This window comes from Cornus florida, unplaced genomic scaffold (genome assembly GCF_030987335.1).
Source record: "Cornus florida cultivar Cherokee Brave unplaced genomic scaffold, ASM3098733v1 CherokeeBrave_3.0.0_Hap2_Chr02, whole genome shotgun sequence".
Classification (NCBI taxonomy): domain Eukaryota; kingdom Viridiplantae; phylum Streptophyta; class Magnoliopsida; order Cornales; family Cornaceae; genus Cornus; species Cornus florida.
The window spans coordinates 19,027,724-19,048,240 of NW_026775572.1; the positions used below are offsets into that span (position 1 = coordinate 19,027,724).

At 34.5% G+C, this 20,517-nt stretch overlaps 1 protein-coding gene across 1 annotated transcript; it reads left to right on the forward strand.

Moving 5' to 3' along the window:
* Positions 1-16,311: 16,311 nt before the first annotated feature.
* On the forward strand, positions 16,312-19,760 carry LOC132294047 (transcription factor HHO2-like). Its single transcript, XM_059791766.1, has 5 exons — positions 16,312-16,797; positions 17,174-17,421; positions 17,564-17,966; positions 18,555-18,631; positions 18,726-19,760. The coding sequence occupies exons 1-5, from the start codon at positions 16,584-16,586 to the stop codon at positions 19,002-19,004; spliced, it is 1,221 nt and encodes a 406-aa protein (XP_059647749.1). The 5' UTR covers positions 16,312-16,583; the 3' UTR covers positions 19,005-19,760.
* The last annotated feature ends 757 nt before the right edge of the window (positions 19,761-20,517 follow it).

Sequence of the window (20,517 nt, forward strand, 5' to 3'; positions counted from 1 at the left end):
ATTTTGAAATTTAGGCTTTAAGTTCACAAATTGGGCTCAAGTTGGGTTTTGTTAAAATCCAGACATATTCGGGTTGGGCTCGGGTTCCCGAACCCAACCCAACCCAAAACTCACAATTTTTTTTTTTTCTCCTTTCTCTCTCCTCTCTCTTCTCTCTCTCTCTACCGCCGTCCCCATACATACAAGTTCGCAGTTGGAGAGAGAGGGGGGACAAGCTTGAGAGTTGAGAGATAGTGGCTGAAGCTTGCGAACGGCGAACCCGAATTGGAATAACGGGCGATCGGCGAACCCGAATTGGAATAGCAGGCGATGGAAACTGAAAGATCTGCGTTTTGATTTTTTGAACAATCTGAAATGATATGCCGATATGGTTTTGAACTTTTGATTCTTGCAGACAGATAGATAAAACTGAAATATATGGGTTTTGAACTTTTGATTCTTGTAGATTTTGTAGTTTGCAGTTGGAGAGAGAGGGGGGGGGGGGGGGGGGGGGGGGGAGGTAAGTTCAGAGAGAATAGAGATGGAGGCGATTGGGGAGGCTAAAATGATTTGCCCCAAAAATAATCAAATATAATATATATATATATATATATATATATATATATATATAAATTTTCGGGGGAAGAAAAACACCCGTCAACCTGATCCAACCCGTTCGAAAATATTCGGGCTGATTATGACCATAATCCATGTTGGGTACAATTCGGGCTAGCCTAACCCAACCCGATTCGGGTTGAGGTTGAGTTGGGATTGGGCTGGGTTGGGCTAGCCTAACTTGTAGCCTTACTTTTGGGTAGTAGAAATTTTTAAGAGGACACGTGGGCCATGTATTGTTCCTCTGAAAAGTTACTAAGTTGTCATTTAAGTTTTAAATATTCATGTTTAAAATTTTAAACTTCAAGGACATGTATAAAAATATATAAAATATATTGTTTGAAAAAACGGAAGTATACGTTAATTTTGGACAATCCAAAAATGAAAGGACATTTTTTGGGACTGAGTAGCATTTAATTTTTGCAATTCAATGATAAAATAGTTGTCAAACCCAATGAGCCCTGTAGCTGCACTCAAAATAGAAGCAATAGTGCTGTATGCCAAAAATTGTCCTTTTGTTTGGAACTAAGGCTGCGTTTGTATGAGCATAAAATATATATATTTTATTTTTTGATGTTTGATTGTCGTATAATATTTAAAAAACAAAAAAAATTTATTAAAAATGACTTACTCATCAATTTTGAATGACTTACTCATTAATTTTTGACAAATAATTTTATAGGTTTCGTTCGATGGACTTGACTTCAAACTTAACCTATATCTTTACCAAACATCGAAACAAACGAATCCTTTCTAGTAATAATTTTTTGCTTTCATCAATTGGTGAATTTCATCACTTTTCAATTGTGAATTTTGCAACCATAGCAGTGAGATTTCACAAATAGGTTAATGCAAATACTGTAACTGAAAATTTTACTATTATAGCTGTGAAATTCACTGGCTGCGGTAAACGGTGAAAAATTAATATGGGGAAGGTTTTCGATCACCGTCATATGCTTTTTTATCACAAAAAGCGCAGTTTTCAAATGTGTATTGTAAATTTTGATGACATTTAGAAGGGTACAATAGGTATAGCACAATAGGTGATGATGATAATGATGATGCTCATGGCATGACTTTGAGTGGTGGAAAGGACAATACTAGTGCACCACACGCCTTTTCTTTTTCTTCTCCTCGAGGGAATGGAATGGAAAATGTGATGGAAAAAAAAAAAAAAAAAATTTAAAGATGGGTGGGGTTAGAGTTGTAGACGCTAGACAACACACATTTCATTTCTAGAGAGAGAAAAAGGGAATTGTGAAGAGAGAGAGAGGAAAGGATTGAGGGGAGAGAGAAAGAGAGAATCTCGCACGTGGGACCCACCAATATTCGGAACGGTAGAAGCACCGCCGTTCATACGCGGCGAACCGATTCCATTTGTTTGGGTGGACACATCACGCCGCTCAGCCGACAGTGCCACGTGTAGTTGGAGCCCTCCACTTTGGCTTTTTCTCACGGGTTTTGACATAATCTCCTTGTATATAACAATTTTGGTGGACCTAACAAAATAAAAAATACAAACTAATACTGTACAAGAAAATTTTGATTTTATCTTTTTTGTCCATAACAATACTAATGAATTTCTTGAAAAGTACTATCAACCAGTCTAACAAATTGTCATCATGTTATAAATAGTGGAAGTGTCGTTTTAATATTTTATTTTATCATTGGGTAAAAAAAAGAATTAATATCATGTACATATATTTTGAAAAAAAAAAGAAAAAAGTAAAGGGTCTCTGCTTCGTTATATTTTACATACATAACTAATTAAAATTTGCAGACAATTCACTTTAAAAAAATAAAATTTATCATAAAAAATAATGTTTTTAAATACACTAATACTCCCTTATATGTTCAAGATTTTTTTTTTTAATCTGAATTTAGTATGAGACAAAACTCTGTAATACTTATTCTTACATACACTGAAAAATTATTTTTAAAAAAGGTTGAAAAAGCTAGTTGTAACTATTTCCTAAAAAAGAAAAAATAGATATAGGTGTTCCTTCGTCTTATAAGTAAAATAGTGGAACTTCCCAATAGGTCAACTAGAATACTGTTGGAAAGGCTAGAACGCGAGTGGTAAAAACTTTTGCACAATATTGGCAGACAACGTACTGAAATATTTTTGTAAGTGAAAATATATATACACAAGAAACTTCCACATTTATACCATCACTTTCAACAGTTCTTTAATTATTTGCTGCTTGTGTGGTGTTGAACTGTTGATCGTGTCCATGTTTACACATATTTTTTTTACCTTATGATGTGTGAATTGGGAATATCTTAAATTCAAATTCACACACATGTTTCAATTTCTCACCGACAAGTTTTATATATTTTATCCAGACAAATAACCACATATTTTATTCATTCACATAAAAAATTGATGATTGTTATTTTTGTTTTAAAAATTAGAATTATTAGTATGATCAAAGAATCTACTCTGAAAATAAGTTTAAATGTGAGTCCGATCTACCATATGAAAGTAATAAAAACTATTTGAGTCTAAAATTTATTTTCCACATTCCATTGAACTACAATCTCTTGGTAGCAGAAGAAAAAAACTATTGGTGAAACAAAAATTGATTATGCAATATATATATATATGTATACATATAACACTGTTCAAGAAAAAAGGGTTGAAATTTGAAAAAGAAGTGAGTGTGTGTGTGTGTGAGAGAGAGAGAGAATGATGATCTGTGTCTGTGTGTGAGAGGAGGAGGGGCCAGTGGGTGGAATTCTTGCAAGGAACCAAGCAGAGAGGATCAATAATGGCACTCAACAAGTCCAAAAAGTAGACAAAGACAACAAAGTTTGAATGACAAAAATAGCCTTGGAAAAGTCAAAAAACACTGGTATAGCTACTAATTGCATGTCTCCATTGTATGAAAGATTCTCATGGTCAAAAAAAGGATACCCTCATGGCATGGCAAGGGTCACACAAAACCCATGAGATTGTTGTCATCAATCACATGCCAAGATGCCTTTGGGAGAGTGTGATAAGGATTTGTTTGTGACCCCATTTATTTTGGTAGCTGGTTTTCTCTTTCCACAATAACTTCTCCCAAACGGAACACAACTACACCCTCATTAAATGAACCTAGTCCAAATTTCACACGGAACCTTTTGTTTTGTTGGCTTCAAATGGTAATATTATTTATGTTTTTGGAAGAAACCAATATATAAATAAAAATCTTTATATTTTTTTTCTTTGCATTACAATATGTGTAAAGAGAAAAAATAAAATTAAAAATATTCTTTAGATTAAGTCTAAGATAATAATCCTACGTTTTCTGCAATATTTGTTATACCCTCTTGTGTGAACCAAAGGATAAACCATCCGAAAAAGTCAAAACTATATGCATTTACATAATGCATACCCTTGCATATAAAGTCCCACATAGTCTGAAAAGAGAAATTGTTGGTACTTATATAGGTTGGAGAGCATAGAGTTAGTATCGTGAAAACGCTTTTTTACTAGTTTGATAAGTAAATTGTGACCTCAAGTGTCTCGCATTTCCTGGAGGTTTGTGTAGTTCAAAACCTATAACATACATGGTGTGCAGCTGTGATGGATCTTGACACCATTGTTTTTTGTTTTTTTTTATGCACGTTATTAGTTGAAAAGTGATTTTGAGTGTGAAAAGTCAGAATGCTCTTATATTATATTACATTTTACACAAAAGAATGACAAATGTCATAAAAAATCCTTAGAGGCGTCATTGAGCACAAATATCAAATCTCATAACAAATCAAAGTAATAAATGAAGAGGTGAACTTTAGACTCGAGATAGTTGACAGGTAAGTCAATAAGTGCCATGAAGGACCAAGAAGCGGAGCTAAACTCAAATCATTGGTTGATGGGTTCAACAACTACCAAGTTACCACCCACCAAACTTTATATGCCCAAGAGCTATAGGCTCAACAGAGCTTGGGTTCCTAATTTTGGGTTCCAATGCAAGCGCACTTATCAACGAGACTCTATCGATTAGTATTATATAGAAGAAATTAATTATAGACGCTAATACAATTTGAACGGTTTGTAATTTGATCACATCCTTAGGAAATGTCATGGTAATTTACCAATTTTTTAATTATTTTCTTAATAAAACAAAACAATATTGTTTTTTTTTTAAATTACTCCAATATTAAAAGAGTGATATATATATACAACATATATATATATATATATATATATAGATTCTCACATATCCATGTGGTGAGCAGAGAAAAACAATAAATTATATAGAGATACCATTTCTTGGATTCCTGAGAGTATCCTGAACCAAAGATGTTATAATGGTTTTGGGTTGCTACATGCCATTCACGCTTTCTCTCCATCCAGTGAATTCCATTCCCCTTTCCGTCTCCTTTTCCTGAATTGACCCACATATATATTTTTTATTTTGAATGACATGTGTTCGAATTCCATATCATCATTACTGTCCCAGAAGCAAGATTAAGAGGAATCTTATACCCCTTTGACTCATCGTCATCACAATGGAGAATATGAATCTCAACCAATAAATATTTCGGAGACCAGATTGCCCCTTACTCCTCCAAAATTATCATATAGGTAAATTACACTTGCTCCTTTTGAAATTTGAGTAAACTATATTTGAATGAATTTTGTTTATTATTTTAACTTCTTTTAAAATTTGGCATGTGCGCTCAATAACACACTATGTATTTTTTTCCTGACAGACCTGTTGACTAAATTTTATAAAAATACTAATAATTTTGCCAATCCTTTATATGAAAATTAGGATATTATTAAATTTTTACACTCAAATTCACTTTATGACAGTATGAGAACGAATTTATGAAATGTCAAAGTAATAAACACTGAACTGATTACTTGTATATTATTTGTTAGAACATCAAGGGAGGGAGGTCAATATAATTTATCATATATTTTTTCATCACCTTTCATGTACTAACCTTTAGGGGGACTAACTTTTTATCAAGGGATTAAAAATATATAAGCTTGTTTTATTAGTAAAAAATAAACAAACAAACAAAAAATAAATAAAAATAAAGAAGAAATGGCTCCTCAATGCTTAGAGAAACAACACCTCATTATAATTACCAACTAGTCTAATTGTTTTTCTCACTCTTTCAAATAAAATAAAGAGTTTTATTTTTTATAAAGTCAAAATGAATGTGTGAATTTCTGCCTAAATAAAAATAAAGGTACACCTCATTAAATTATTTCAGATAGGTTCATGTAAATACTTTAATTTCATGTTGGGAGCCATATGCAAGACTCATTTAAATCGAATGAGGAATGAGTACTAAAAAATTTCAAAAAGCTAAATTTAGAAATATGAAGGATGGATTAAAGGGCATAAAGGATTTTTAAATTTTAAGTTTTTTTTTTTTTAATCCAAGCTTGAAAAAGTCAATGTTTACAATTCAAAATATCATCTACGTGCAGAGTATATAATCTAGTGGTATCTCTTCAATTTTTCAAATGGCCCAAGTGCTTGTAGGAATAAAATAATATGAGTGCTATTGTCTAATTACAGAAAGAAAGAGAAAAAAGATTATAAATATTTACAGGGTGAATTGTAAAACATTCCTCTCAACTATCGTTAGCAAAAAAATACTGTTTGTTAATTGTTTGAGCAAAAAATCTCCCTGAAAGAGGTATTTTAACTTATGTCTGCTTAAGGGGTTAGGTTTTGGACAAAAATACCCCTTAAACAGTTGCCCTCTTCAACAGTTTTACTTTCTCTCTCTAACACCATGAAAGGCTTCGAATTTGAAAGGCTTCCCACAAGCCTTACGCTTGAGATAGTACTGCACTTGCTCTTCATCAGTGGGGTGGAATCGGAAACCGGGAGCGAGCGACGTCGCCGGCGGCAATGTAACTGCTACAGATTCATGACCCATGACGATTGACGACACAGAACACAAATACACAATTGAGATCAAATGGGTCTGCAAAAATCAAGGTTTTTAAGGAGAGGGTGGTAGAGATTATATCAGTTAGAGCCCAATATCACATCTTTAGCCAATTACTACTGTCATTTTTAAACAGAAGAAGACAAGGGTTCAAGTGAAAGAATTCAAAATCAAGGGCATCTTGATCTGGAACGAATTTGAAATATACACATATCTGAAAAAGAGGGCTTTTCTCACTCCTCTCTCTACACACACTCTGCAACTGCGACCTAGTAGAAAGACGACCCAAGAAGACGATTGCTTCCGCTAATCACACACATAAGCGCCGCCGCATTCTCTCTCTCCTCTGTCTCTACTTTCTATTTTTTTTCCCATATTTATTTGCTGGAATCCTTTATGTTGAAAATTTTATATTCTCTCCTTTCCTCATCATTCCTAATATTTATCAAGTCTTTTGATTAAGTAAATGCCTAGATCCTTGACTGCTTGGGACAACGTGACTGGCTTGGTAGATCTAATAATTTTCATCATTGTTGTTGAATTCACACAATGCACATTGTATCATTCCACTGTATCTTACGCACACCACGCACTCATTTCTCTGAATCCTACCCTACATTAGAGAGAGTAACTGTTGAAGTGGGTAAATGTTTAAGGGGTATTTTCGTCAAAAATATAACCCGCGACTAAATATTTATATTCAAATTACACTTCTAATCCGCTTTTACGAGCTTGTAACTTTCTAACGACCAAGTATGGACCAAGTAGGGATGGCAACCAGGCGTAGTTAGGGTGGAGTTGGCTAAACCCTACTCCGTCCCGTTAAAAAATTCGTCATACCAATTTCGCTCCAATTTCGAGACGGGTTTATAATTGGTATATCATCATCGTCCCTATTTCGGTAGACAAAATACCGTCTTCGCCCCGCATACTCCGTTTAATTGCGATAAAGTTGAAACTGTTGAATTAATTCCTGAACTTGGGATATAATATTAAGATCTTGAAACCTTGATTAATTCTTGAAGATTGAATCATGTGTGCACTTCTAGAATTTTAGTAAGTAATGATTCGAGCGAATAATTAATCAAAATATATTAATAGACACACAACTTAAATATATACTTTATATATATATATAATTAGGGTCGAGGCGGGGGTCGGGGCGGGGCAGGGTGATCACTAAATCCGCCCCCGCCCCAAACTCACTTTGGATTTTCAATTTTTTTATCATATCCACCCCAAACTCATTTATGGATCTACTAAATCCGTCCCATTGGGAGCGAAGCGGGGCGAAAACCCAACGGGCTAGAGAAAATTGCCATCCTATGACCAAGCAATACAAAAAAAAACTAGAGTAAAGTGTCCAAAAAAACCCTTAACTTTACTCTCTCTACCCAAAAAAAGGCATGAACTATCCCCTTTTTTGCAAAAAAAAAAAAAACCAAGACCACACTGTTTCGTTAAATTTTGACCATAAAGTAGTCACCAGACATGTACTGTAAATTAAATTGACAATCCTACCTTATGGAATCTATACTCACAATGTATATATATATATATATATGGGAAAACTAACTAGTCCAATTATTTTTTGGACAAAAATAACCATGCGAACTGACCGCGCATTAAAAAAAAAGGAGGGCATTCATGTAATTTATCCTCTCCTCTTTTTACCTTCTTCCTTCACGTCAATGCCAGAACTAACCTTGTCGCGCATCCCTTATCCTAAATGTCTCCGCCGCCTAGCGAGGCCAACCTTGTCCCCATGCCCACCCCCACAACCACCACCACTACTACATTGTACAATCAACAACTCTTTGTCTCCTTCATCCATTTGTACAGATATTTGACAAGGCATGGAAGGCGATGACTCGGTGAGAGGGACATAGCGAGAGAAAATGGAGAGGCAACATAAAGAGGAAGACGAAGGAGTTAAATAGTACTACTGCAGCGGCGAAATCGATTTTGGTCTTCATGAAGTGGTGCTGCCACATTTTGGTTTTGATTCTGATTCTCAACAGATCGGCGACGTTGATAGGTGTGCATTCGACGGAGATGGTGGTGGTGGCGCCGCTATTGGTTGCTGGGTAGGGATAGTGGTGGCGGTTATGGGGATAGTAGGAGTGGCGCCTCCGCATCTGTTTTGGTGGTGGTAGTAGTGAGATATATTTTGTAATTGGCTAATTTCAGTGTTAAAATAAGTTTGATCAAGTTGTATTTCTAAGTTTAATATTCAAGTTCGAGATCAGTTGCAAAATTGAAGAGTTGTTCGGGTTCGATAGCTTAAAGTCTACAAAAAGGTAAGAACAACTTTTTAGGAAGATAAGTTAGAAGGTTATGACACTTGCATACATTGTATGTTTTTCAAAACTGTATATTGCCGAAAATTTTCTAAGTGTTTAACCCTTCTGTTCAAGTTTGGCCAACTTGAACTGTTTCAAGATGCATAGCTTTGATTTTCTTAAAACAAAATTAACACTGGTCAACTTGAACCGATTCAAGGTCTTAAGACAGTTTTGGTAACTTAGTCTCCTAATCTATTTTAACTTCTTATTTGATATAGACTTTTTTCCAAAAACCTGTGCACAAATTTAATTTATTTTCCAAGTATATCTAGATTTTTGAAAGTCTATTTTTTCTCATTTAGGCTTGTGTGGCTTTTTGCATTAAACTTTTGATTTTTTTTAAAAGATTTTTTTTTTTTTTTTTTTTTTTTTTTCGAGATTTTTAAGAGCATACACACTATATACACATAAGTGAATTTAGGGTGTTGTTTAAATCCTGATCGTATTCTAATTTATTGAATATTGCATCTACAACGATCAAAGAAAGTAGATCTATTTGTTCTACATCAAATTTAGATTCAAATAAGAAGAATTTTCAGATCACACTTAGAAGGGATCAAGGCACTTGCGGAGTGTTATTGATCTACCAGTAATCCTTCTACAGGGTTCGAGGCATAAGTCTGAAGTTGAGAGCTGTTGAACGAGAAAATTGCAAAGTCAGAGACATTCAGCAGAATGAGTCTTAGTAGAGCGAAGGGGTTTAAATCTGAATCAAAGTTCAATCTTTTTACGCTTGGGATATCACACAAAACCTCGAAATTTTTCAATTAGTTTCCTTGCTAAAATCCGGTATCACTCTAAACTTTACTTTCTTTTATTTTGCATGTGATTGTTTAATTAATCGGTAATTTTAGTAGAGTTAATTGAAAAGAAACACACTTGATTAAATCCTTTCTAGATAAAAACTTAACTTTCGACAATATATTTCGTTGCACAACTCACAATAGTGGTGCTACCACGGCTGGTTCAGAGGAGGGAGGGCATGTTGAGAGAGGCGATAATAGGTAGAGATAAGATATGGGGATTAAGCTTATGAGATTAGTTAAATGTTCCTATTATTAATGATGTGGGAGTACATAATGTGGATATTTTTGTCCAAAAATTATAGTGATAAGGCGTTTTGACAACACAATATTATTGGTTGCTACTAATGGGAAATTTTGTAAGGTTAACTTTTAACGAATTTGAATTTATTCTTAAATTGCACTTTTTAAATAGATCAGGGGCAGGGGTTTCTTGGTTGAGAGAGTAAAGTATAAGGGGGCTTATTGCACTTTACCCAAAAGATTAAGAAAGCTCTCATGCCTCATGAATTCTGTAATGCAATTCTGAGCCATGGAGAAATTATTATATGGTCTTAGATCAATCAATACATCACATTTTAGTAAATATGTTAAAATAATGTAGTAAATTTTATTTAATTTTTTTTACTTATTTGTCAAGTGGTGGCAGATCAGAATACAAATACTTAACCTATTTTAATAATATATTGTAGTACGTAAAAATTATTTAATAAATTTATAATATATTTGAGATGGTGCCGGACAATTATTCTCACCGGTAAAATTTTTCAAAGCAACCTCCACCTCACTTTCATTTAAAAAAATGGATTTTTTAAAACTGCCCCCAAACATCCGGTCGGAATAGGGATTTTTGACATCCATAGCCAGAACTCATGAGCTAGGAGGGCTCGTTTCAACGAGTGTCAGAGTTACTTTTGAAAAAATATACTTTTTAGTTGTCAAACAAAGGCACTTACCTTTTACCCAGAAGAAAAGAGAAAAAACAGAAAAAAGAAAAAGAAAATAAAAGTCAAGCAAAGCTAGAATGAAAAGTAAAGAGCACTAAAAAGCAATTTCCGTTCATTTTCATCACTGAAAATTTGGTTTTTGCTAGGAGACCATTTTTCAGAAACATAAATGGAAAGAATTTGAAAATTCGAGTGCATTTTTATATTATATTGAGGAGAAATTTAAGCCAGTGAAAATAATAAAATTTAAGTTATATAAAGTGATATGGATAACAAAAGTATTTGGAATGTGTAAGAAAGCTTGGAATATGAAAATGACATTCATTAAAAAGATTAAATGACAAAAAGAAGAAAAAAAAATGGTAGAAGGGCGTTGTTGGAATTTTAGGAAGATAAGTATACATTCTACAATTTAAACATGTTCGACAGAAACCACAGGAATGGATCAAACCCCATACCACCATACTGCAAAGTCTATGAAAGAATAAATTAAATTATTAAATATTAAATATTAAATATTAAATTAGTTGGTGAAGATGAGAGAGAGATTCTTTAAAGTATTGGAATCTAATAATGGTTGTAAATGCTTGTCCTTTTATTAGTTGAAACTTGAAAAGAGGGGCATCTCTCTCTACAAACTTCTAACAACGAAATCTCAGCCAATATCAGAAATGGGTCCCACACACCTGCCTAAGATTCCTTATCTCTAAGCTTTCCTCATTAAAAAAGTTGATAATTCCTCGTGCCATTCACGTGCTTGTTCAACATGGCCAATCACATGTAGCATAGTGTCCATTTCAATCGAAAGGAGCAATTTAATTCCTTTTATTATTATTTTTATTATTTGCAAGTGATTTGGATTCTATTAGGGTTGTTTAATTATTTTCATTATACTTACTAATAACTTTAATGGAGTAGATGAGTTTTGACATAATTAATATTTTGAAGGATTCAAAAGTCTTTACAGTCGTTTTGGACTAACTTATTTTTAGAAATAATAATGGAAAGAATATATATATATATATATATATATATATATATATATATATGAGCTGGTTGAGATAAGCTAATGCTCATCGTGTACTAAAAACAATAGACATAACAATCTCATTGATTGAGATTCCAAAATCATTAGAGGCACTTTGTTGGATGTATGGTTGGCGGTTGGTGTTTGCTAAATGAGGATGCTGTGAACATTTTGAATACGTTTTTTTTATTTATAAAAGGGCAAATATTCTTTTTTTTTTACTTAATGTGAATTGATTTATAAATTTTGATTGCTTGAGATATTGTATTTTTTTATATTTTGGTAAAGATGTTTAATAAAAATGACCAATTAAAATTTATAAGTCAAATAGAGTTTAACTCAAATGTCACTGATCTTATAAAAATAGGTGAATCAAGATGGACTGATCTTAACACTGGTATCAGCATGCTCGTCCAAACAAAATATAATATTTAATAAAATTGATGACAATGAAATATATTAACTTCTCTCAACTAATTATAATAAATATATTTTAATTAAGTGAACATATTAACGAGGTGATATGCTGGGTCACTCAATATATTTTCCACCATCTACTATTTTAGGGGGTTGCCTATAATGTAAATAAAAATATTAAAATTACATATAATGTATATGTATAATGTAAATTACACTGACTTCTCTCCTTTTTGTGAAATTACACTTATATTCTTTGAGATTTTTATATAAATAACACATATCTCCCCACCGTTATAAGAAGAAAATTGTAATTACAAAATTTGACAAATTTGACAAGAAAGATCAGAGTAGTTTGACAAATAAGAGAGAAATTCAATGTATATCCACAAAACCTTAGAGAAAATTAGTATAATTTATCCTTATTTATATCTTAATACAGCTTCCTTCACATCAAAATATTGCACCATTATATCAAAAAATTAGCACAAGCAACACCATTATCCCTATTAGTGTTTTATGTTGAAAAAACTATATTAATGGTCGTTTGGCCTACCATGAAGTTTGTATGTGTACAGTGTAAATTTGTTTCTGAATTTTTTTATTTAAATTGTAATATATTTTGAATACGAAATTCAAATTACCCAAAAAAAAAAAAACATTAAAGTTATAATTGGAGCACTAAATCAACATTATGAAATTGAAATTAAAGAAAACTCAGTTCACAGTTAAAACTACTTTTTTATTATTATTATATAATTTCAATTATAAGGTAGTGTTCCCAAACACAACTTTTTTTGTTAAAATCATTATTTTTAAAAAATTTTGAAAGGTGCTAAAATTCGACCATGTTAACAATTTCAATAATTAGGGTGAAAATTTAACATAAAAATTTCTCTCTTCATGAAACTCTAGAATTATAATGTAGGGGAATTTGAAATTGACTCAGGTACTGAACAGTCAGTTCACCAGTGAAAAAAAAAAAAATTACTACATACTATATTTTAATAATTAAAAACACTTATTTTTTTTTTTTATTTTCTTGGCAGACTTGCCCAAATTTTTTATTATCAATTCAAGACAATTAAAAACAACGCTTAAAATGGTAAGAGATAGAGAGATTTCAACAAATTTTGTCCTCCTTGTTTGGCATTTTGGTGGAGGGCATGGAGTATGGACCATAGAAAAAGAAAAATGACATGTTTGTTTGGAATCATGAGTTCTTCCATGCGCCGGTAGGAGGGATTCCCTTTGAAATTGATAAAGGGGCACTGCACATTTTTGCCAACAAGAATCTCACCGACGCTAAAACAAACCACCTAATTTTTTTTACTCCGTACTATTTTTATTTACTTTTTAGGTACCCGTAATAATAAACTAATAATCAAGCAAATTATGTTGGTCTGTGCACCGTACACGTGTTGTAATCTCAAAATGGCATGGACTTTCTCTCAACATTCTTGACCTATCACGGAAAGGATTCAAAAAGCAGTTCTAGATTGACAATGTTGTCCCTCATGTTTACTTGTGAATCGAAAGAAAAAGTGAGTAAAAGCAATTTTAACTACCCAAAAATTTTAAAAATAGGGTTAATTACAACGAGATCCCCTGAGGTTTATCGTATTGACAGACATATGTAAGTTAGCTCTTTTTAGATAATAAAGCCCCTCAAGTTTGTAAACTTTAAACAATGACACCCCAAACTAGATGAAAGTACATGTTTACCCTTTGACCACGTAAAATGATCAAAGTAACCTCAGCCAATATACACAACCACCACTCATCACCACCCTAACATCAACAACCACCATCTTCTTCATTGTTCCACCACCATCACACAAACCCTACAATTCAAAATTACACACATATATCTATATATACATACATACAAAACAATAGGGTAATTACACACATATATCTATATATATATACATACAAAACATAGGATAAAGGCAGCCATTGAACCCGGTTGTATTACCTTCCGAGCTCTCTTCCATAGATCTTTCCGAGCACAGTCATTGAACCCGACCGAGTCCAACTCGGACGAGTCAGAGCCCATCACCGCCGCTATCAGTTAGCTGCGCCCATCACTGCCGTTCTGAAGTCAACTGAGCCAATTGCCGCCGATTTCGTCCAGCCAAGCTATCCACCGGCGTTCAGTGCTATTAGCCCGTCACCCACAGCCGAGGCCGTCTTCCCGTCACCCACAACCGAGACCGTCTTCATCACTGCCGAGCCCTCACCGGCCGCGCCCTCACCAGCCGCCGCGAGTCCTCCACGGCTGAGCCATCCACAGTTAAGCTCTCCTCCAGTCGAGCTCTCCAAAGTCGAGGCCTAGTTCATCCTCACAGAATTCACCGCCAACCCATCCTCGCCGGATCCATCACAGCCGCTATTCTCGGCTGTTGCTTCAACCTACCAAGTCTCCCTCTTGCTAAAAATAGATGACGGTGAGGGTTCGGGCAGAGGCCATTGCAGGAGAGTATCCGGAGTTTTTGTTGGCAACGTTGCAGGGCCAAAATTCGAGTCGGCAATGAGGAATCAGTCGCGATTTCGGCGACGATTTTCTGCTTTACTATTCCTGTAACGACTCAATGGCATCCTCGTCAGTCCTCAACGCAGAGCTCGGAACTCCGGCGGTGGCAACGCGGCACGGCGCGGAGGTTGGAACTGCAACGGCGACGGCGGCACAGCACCGGTCATCGAGTTTGGGTTTTTTCAGAGTAGAGGGTAGAGATTTAAAAAGGGTAGTTCTGTCATATGCATATTTTGATATTTTAGATTAATAATTGATATTTTACTGAGGGTAATCTCGTCTTTTCACAACTTTTAAGGGCTTGTTTGGATTAAAATTTTAGACAGGGGGTGTGAGTGTTCAAAAAATGGCAAACTTATATATGTCTGTAAATACCCCAAACCTCAGGGGGTGTCATTGTAATTAACCCTAAAAAATAAGAGAATGGGATAAAGCTTAATGACACGGGAGTAGAGTTTCAGCAGCACTCTAACTACTCTCGTACGGCATCCGAGACGTTGCTTCTATTCTCATAAGTACTTGGTTAGCCTAAGTGCACACCTTAACCAACACACTCCCCTGCGCTTATTAGTGTTGTAATGGCCCTCGCCCTTTCCTCACTTGGCTTGCACACTCACATACACTAAGACACTTAAGTTGGTAAGGAAAGAATACTTCTATTACTTCAAAGAATGTTTTGTACAAGGTTAGCACTCAAACACTCTACAAGGCTCTCAAGACTCACTCCAAGACTTGATGATACAAAATGAAGTCCTACTCATATTTATAGACATCCCCATCCCTAATGGACGGCTAGGATGCACTTTAATCGACGGTGGAGATCGATTCTCTATACATTCATACATATCCACAAATATCTACAACATTCTAGAACTCTCCATACTATTCCACACGAAAAACTCTAGAATATACTACACGTTTCTACACATATCCAGAATATTCCACACAACTTTAAACAATTCCGGAAGATTCTAGAAACTCCACTCACCATACAGCTTCCTACTCAGCGTCTGCGTGGCCTAACCTTCATAGGCGGAGCGTGACATTAAGGTCACATTTTTTAGTATTACATATGTGAAAGAAACCCCTTTTCTACATTCAAGCTTATACTATTTTTTTAAAAGGAAATGAATGAAAAAATAGTAAATATTCGTTTGAGTACTGTGTGACTTGGACTTGTTACCTTATAAAAGATCAGATTTAAGATTAGACTCATTTTTAGTACAAATAATTCTTTGGAATTAATCTCATAAGTAAAAATTCAAACTTTACTTAATCGGTATGAAACTATGCATGGCGCTATTTGCACGGTGTTTTGCAAGGTATTTTGCAAAATAATCTTAACTTATAATTTTTTTTGAATGACAATATAAAGTGTTCATCTAAATTCAAGGATTTGAAAGGACTAGAGATGAAAAATGAATGAGTAGCTTCAACCTTACATAATTTTTTTATATTTTCCTTTTCTCTTTTCCTCTCATTTTAGATTAAAATAATCCTCTAGATTTTAATGAAAATGGTAGTTCAATGGCATAATTGTAATTTGAAAAATGCTGAACTCCACTAATATCGCCGCACATGGCCATTCTAGAAACTTACCCAAAAAAAAAAATAATAATAATAATAGTAGTAAAAATTGTTCCAAAAGGTAATTTTAGACATTTTAGAAATATCTGAGCAAAAATCGATACGCGACGACGCGGAAGTGACCCTGTATGTATATATCGCCTTTGTCGAAACTCGGCGTTGTTAAACAGAATCTTCCCATTTTCTCAATCTCTTTCTCCGATTCTCTCTCTCTAAAAAAAACCGCTTTTCTCTCTAAGATTCCGGTTTTCTGATCCCTTCCCTTTACTCTCTATTCCTCTATCTCTATCTCTATCTCTTTCTCTCTCAATATATACAGCTATATAGATCTTCACTATCTCTCTTCTCTGCCTTTGCCTTTGTTTTCAATCAAATACATTTGTTACTTATCTGAGAGAGAGATATATACAGCGATCAGAGATGGGTGCAATTCCTCCTGAACTGAGCTTGGATCTTAAACCAACTTATATCCCCAAAACGATTAGCGATTTTCTCAGAGAACTTTCAACGATCGGTAATGCTACAAAGAGGCTTTCAGAGCTTGAAGATTTTGTTAAGAGATTAGAAGAAGAAATGAGGAAGATCGATGCCTTCAAACGCGAGCTTCCTCTTTGCATGCTCCTCCTCACCGATGGTTCGTTCAATTTTTTCTACTTATTTGTAAATCCCAAGCTATGTTTTAGGTTTTTGAGCATTTTGATTATTGGGTTTATTAGATATATACATTTTTATCATCTATATAATTCAATTCTGTAGATGGGGTTGGTGATTTTTGAAGTTTTTGATCACTGGGTTTGTTTTTTCTTTGAATAAATTTGAGGTTGGTGATTTTTGAACTTTTTGATCACTGGGTTTATTTTTTCTTTGAAGAAATTTTGAATCTAGAGATGGGGTTTTTCTGGTTTTTTTTTTTTTTGGGAAAATTTTATTTTGGAAATGGGATTTTTTATGCTTGGTCATATCTGATTCAAGTTTTTGTTTTGGTTGATTTTTGGTGGTGGTTGTTGCAGCTATTGTGACTTTAAAGGAGGAATTGATAAGGTGTAGGACAACAATTGTTGAACCAGTATTGGAAGAATTCATACCAATAAAGAAGACTTGTGATGAAGATGAGAAAGGTGAGGTTCAGAAGGAAAAGGACAGCAGTAAGGATAAGATGAATTGGATGAGATCTGTGCAGCTCTGGAACAGTGATCCTTCTGCAAATATCAATATCAACTCTGATCAGAAAGAAAATTCAGTACCAGAAATTAAGCAGGTATAACAGATTTGATACCACTTGACAAACAAAAAAAAAAAAAAAAAAAAATTGTTCATGAAATTTTGACTGAATTTTATTCATGTTTCTTTATGCAAATCATATATGTCAGTATATATTTATTTGTGTGTTTTGATAATAGATTGCCGAGGAAGATAATCAGAGGGTGACTAATGATCCATTTCAGTCCAGTAAAACCAGAACTGGGGGGAGGGCATTTATGCCATTCAAGGGGTACTCTGTTTTTCCGGTGACGGCGCCGGCCACCAGGAAGGAGGATGAGGGCGAGCTACCAGTTGCTGGACTTTCCTTTCTTACTCCTGGAATTAGGAATCCCAAAGAAGAATTAGGTTCTGGTGGCTTAAGTTCTAAAGCCAGTTCTGGTGACAAAGCAGGTTCCTTTTCTGCCCCAACTGGTCAATCAAATTTAAGGACTGGGCTGCAGCCGTCTCAGCAGCAGACTGCCAGGAAACAAAGAAGATGCTGGTCACCGGAGTTGCATCGGCGGTTTGTCAATGCCCTGCAACAACTTGGGGGTTCACAAGGTTAGAACTTTGAATTTCAGTTTAGGAGTTCAAATGAAAATTCAAAAGAGAAATGGATATGGTTCTTGATTTGCGATTTTCGTTTTAGTGAGTTTTACTTTGTGGAAAAGAAGTCTAGATCTTTTGTCTTCGCAAAGGATTTTCCTTTCCTTTTGCCTTGTACTTTACATTTTTCTTTTTGTGTTCTTTATTTGAGTCTAAATCTGTTAACACTTGAATTTTTAATTTTTTCTTCTTTTTGACTTTTTGAAAAGCTATTATAGTTATGATTGTGGCATGGTTACTGCATTACTTGATCCATTCTAGTTACTTTTATCTGCAAAATTGGAAATTATATAGAAGAACTTATGCTATTAAATACCCATATGATATTCACATACAAGGAAATGAATTATGAAATGGGGAGATTGAATTATAGAAGAGAAATAGAGAAAAAATGTTAAAAGGCTACAATGTACTGATAAAATCTCGAAGCTAAAGCCAATTCTTTTTTCTGCATTTGTAACTGAGATGGTTTCTTCACCAATCATCTTTTGAGTCAACAATTTTACAAGCAGCATCTGATTTTATTTTGTGGATACATTGCAGTGGCAACTCCCAAGCAGATTAGAGAACTCATGCAGGTTGATGGTCTCACCAACGATGAGGTGAAGAGTCATTTGCAAGTGAGTTTCGGATTTTTTATCTCCTTTATCTAATCTTCCTTGTTCATTTGAATTTAGATCATGTGGTTGATGGAAAATGTTTTTGTGATTTCAGAAATACCGGCTTCATACTCGAAGACTCCCAGCTGCTGCAGCTACACCTACAAATCAACCGGTCGTCGTTTTGGGGGGTTTGTGGATGCCCCAAGACCAGTGTGGTGAAACTTCAAAGCCCAGCAGTTCCCAATCTGGTTCTCCCCAGGGACCCCTCCACTTAACCTGTGGAGGGACTTCTACTACAGGCGGTGACAGCATGGAGGAGGAAGAGGATGAGAAATCCGAGAGCTATAGCTGGAAAAATCACATTCACAGATCTGGAAAAGATGATGTATAGAATATATCCCACCATGAATTTTGCAGATAAACCTATACATGGGAGGAGTCGACGACCATAAGAATAATTCTATAGTATACATAAAGGAGGAGCATAAGAAAGGCTGTGAAATTTTGCAGGATTAGTATTCCCTTCCTTCTGATCTGAATTTGAGTTGTTATCTTTTGGTTTTGGTGTAAGATACTTGACGTGAGATTCGTAAGTGCATGGGATGAAGGAACAGGATCGATTCCCTGAACTATAAGCATTTCTATATGGTATTTGTTCAATTATTTTAGAACCAGTATGTTGCTTTTCTTGTCCGGGGTTGGAATTGACTGGTTGCGGGATATTTTAGTTCTATGGACAGTTTCTTGTATGGCTGTTACTGGTGTAAGTAGAGTTGATCCTTTCTTCTGTTCTAACCTTTCTTCGATATTCTTGAAGAAATGTGCAGAGGAAACGTTTTCCGGGAAATGTCAGAATGGGAATGCCTTCAAAGTGTGGGCAAGAGCAATAAGATTAGCCTTTAACCAGAATACCATCCCATATCTTCTGATGGTAATTATAGTACCGTTGGTCGATTTGATGAGTTCATTCTTAGTTAGAAGAAAGGATGGTGTGGCTTCCAATTTATTCAAATGCTCTTGCCCTCGGATTAATATCAAGTTCAGATCTTAGTAGTTTAAATTGTTCTATGAGAATGAAGCCTTATATATAGATATATATTTTGTTTCATATGGCACTGAAATTGAGCAAGTTTGTTGTTTCATTGCATTTCAGATGAGTTTACACTGTTGCATGGTAGCTTTATGAGTATAATGCATGATCTGATGGGAATAATTGTGTTATATAATATAATAAATTACATTATAGCCTTACTGTTATATTACCGAAGGAGTGCAGAAACATGATTTTCAAGATATGATGATACTTCAATATTTCAAAATTGATTTATATACCGAAATGATCTCTTACACACCTGTAAGCAAGAGATCAGTACCATACCGGATACACACACACACGCACACACATATATATATAGTTTTGGTAGAACAAGATGACACCACAAGATCTGGACCTATCCTTCTCAGAATATTATGGGGTTTCTATTTATTCACTAATTTGAAATTGTCCTCAGCAACCAACAGTCAAAATGGAGTTGTTCTTATTCAAGCAGATAGGAATACAAGGCAAGTTGGCAATTATACATCCAGCCAAATTCAGCTACAAGGACTCAAGTTTCTTTCTTCAGTACTTTTGTGCACAAGGGGCTGTTTGGGAATTGGGTAGTAAGAAATCCAACCACTAACAACTATGACCACTTGTCATTACCGTATAATCAATATTTAGAGTCTGTTTTGACCTCCCTTGTACTTGAATTAAAATGACCTCACTCACAAATTTACAAAGTATTTGAGTGAAAATGATGGATACCATTTTGAAATAATAATAATAATAATAATAATGCTTACTTGGTCAATCCATCCTATGATTCTTAATTATTTTAACCCATCTAACATGAAATTATAAA

Bases quoted from the DNA above. Each gene is read 5' to 3' on its own strand.
- LOC132294047 (XM_059791766.1), top strand. From the start codon at position 16,584: ATGGGTGCAATTCCTCCTGAACTGAGCTTGGATCTTAAACCAACTTAT. The intron at 17,422-17,563 runs GTATAACAGATT...TTTTGATAATAG, and splicing joins CAGTACCAGAAATTAAGCAG to ATTGCCGAGGAAGATAATCA. The intron at 17,967-18,554 runs GTTAGAACTTTG...GATACATTGCAG, and splicing joins ACAACTTGGGGGTTCACAAG to TGGCAACTCCCAAGCAGATT.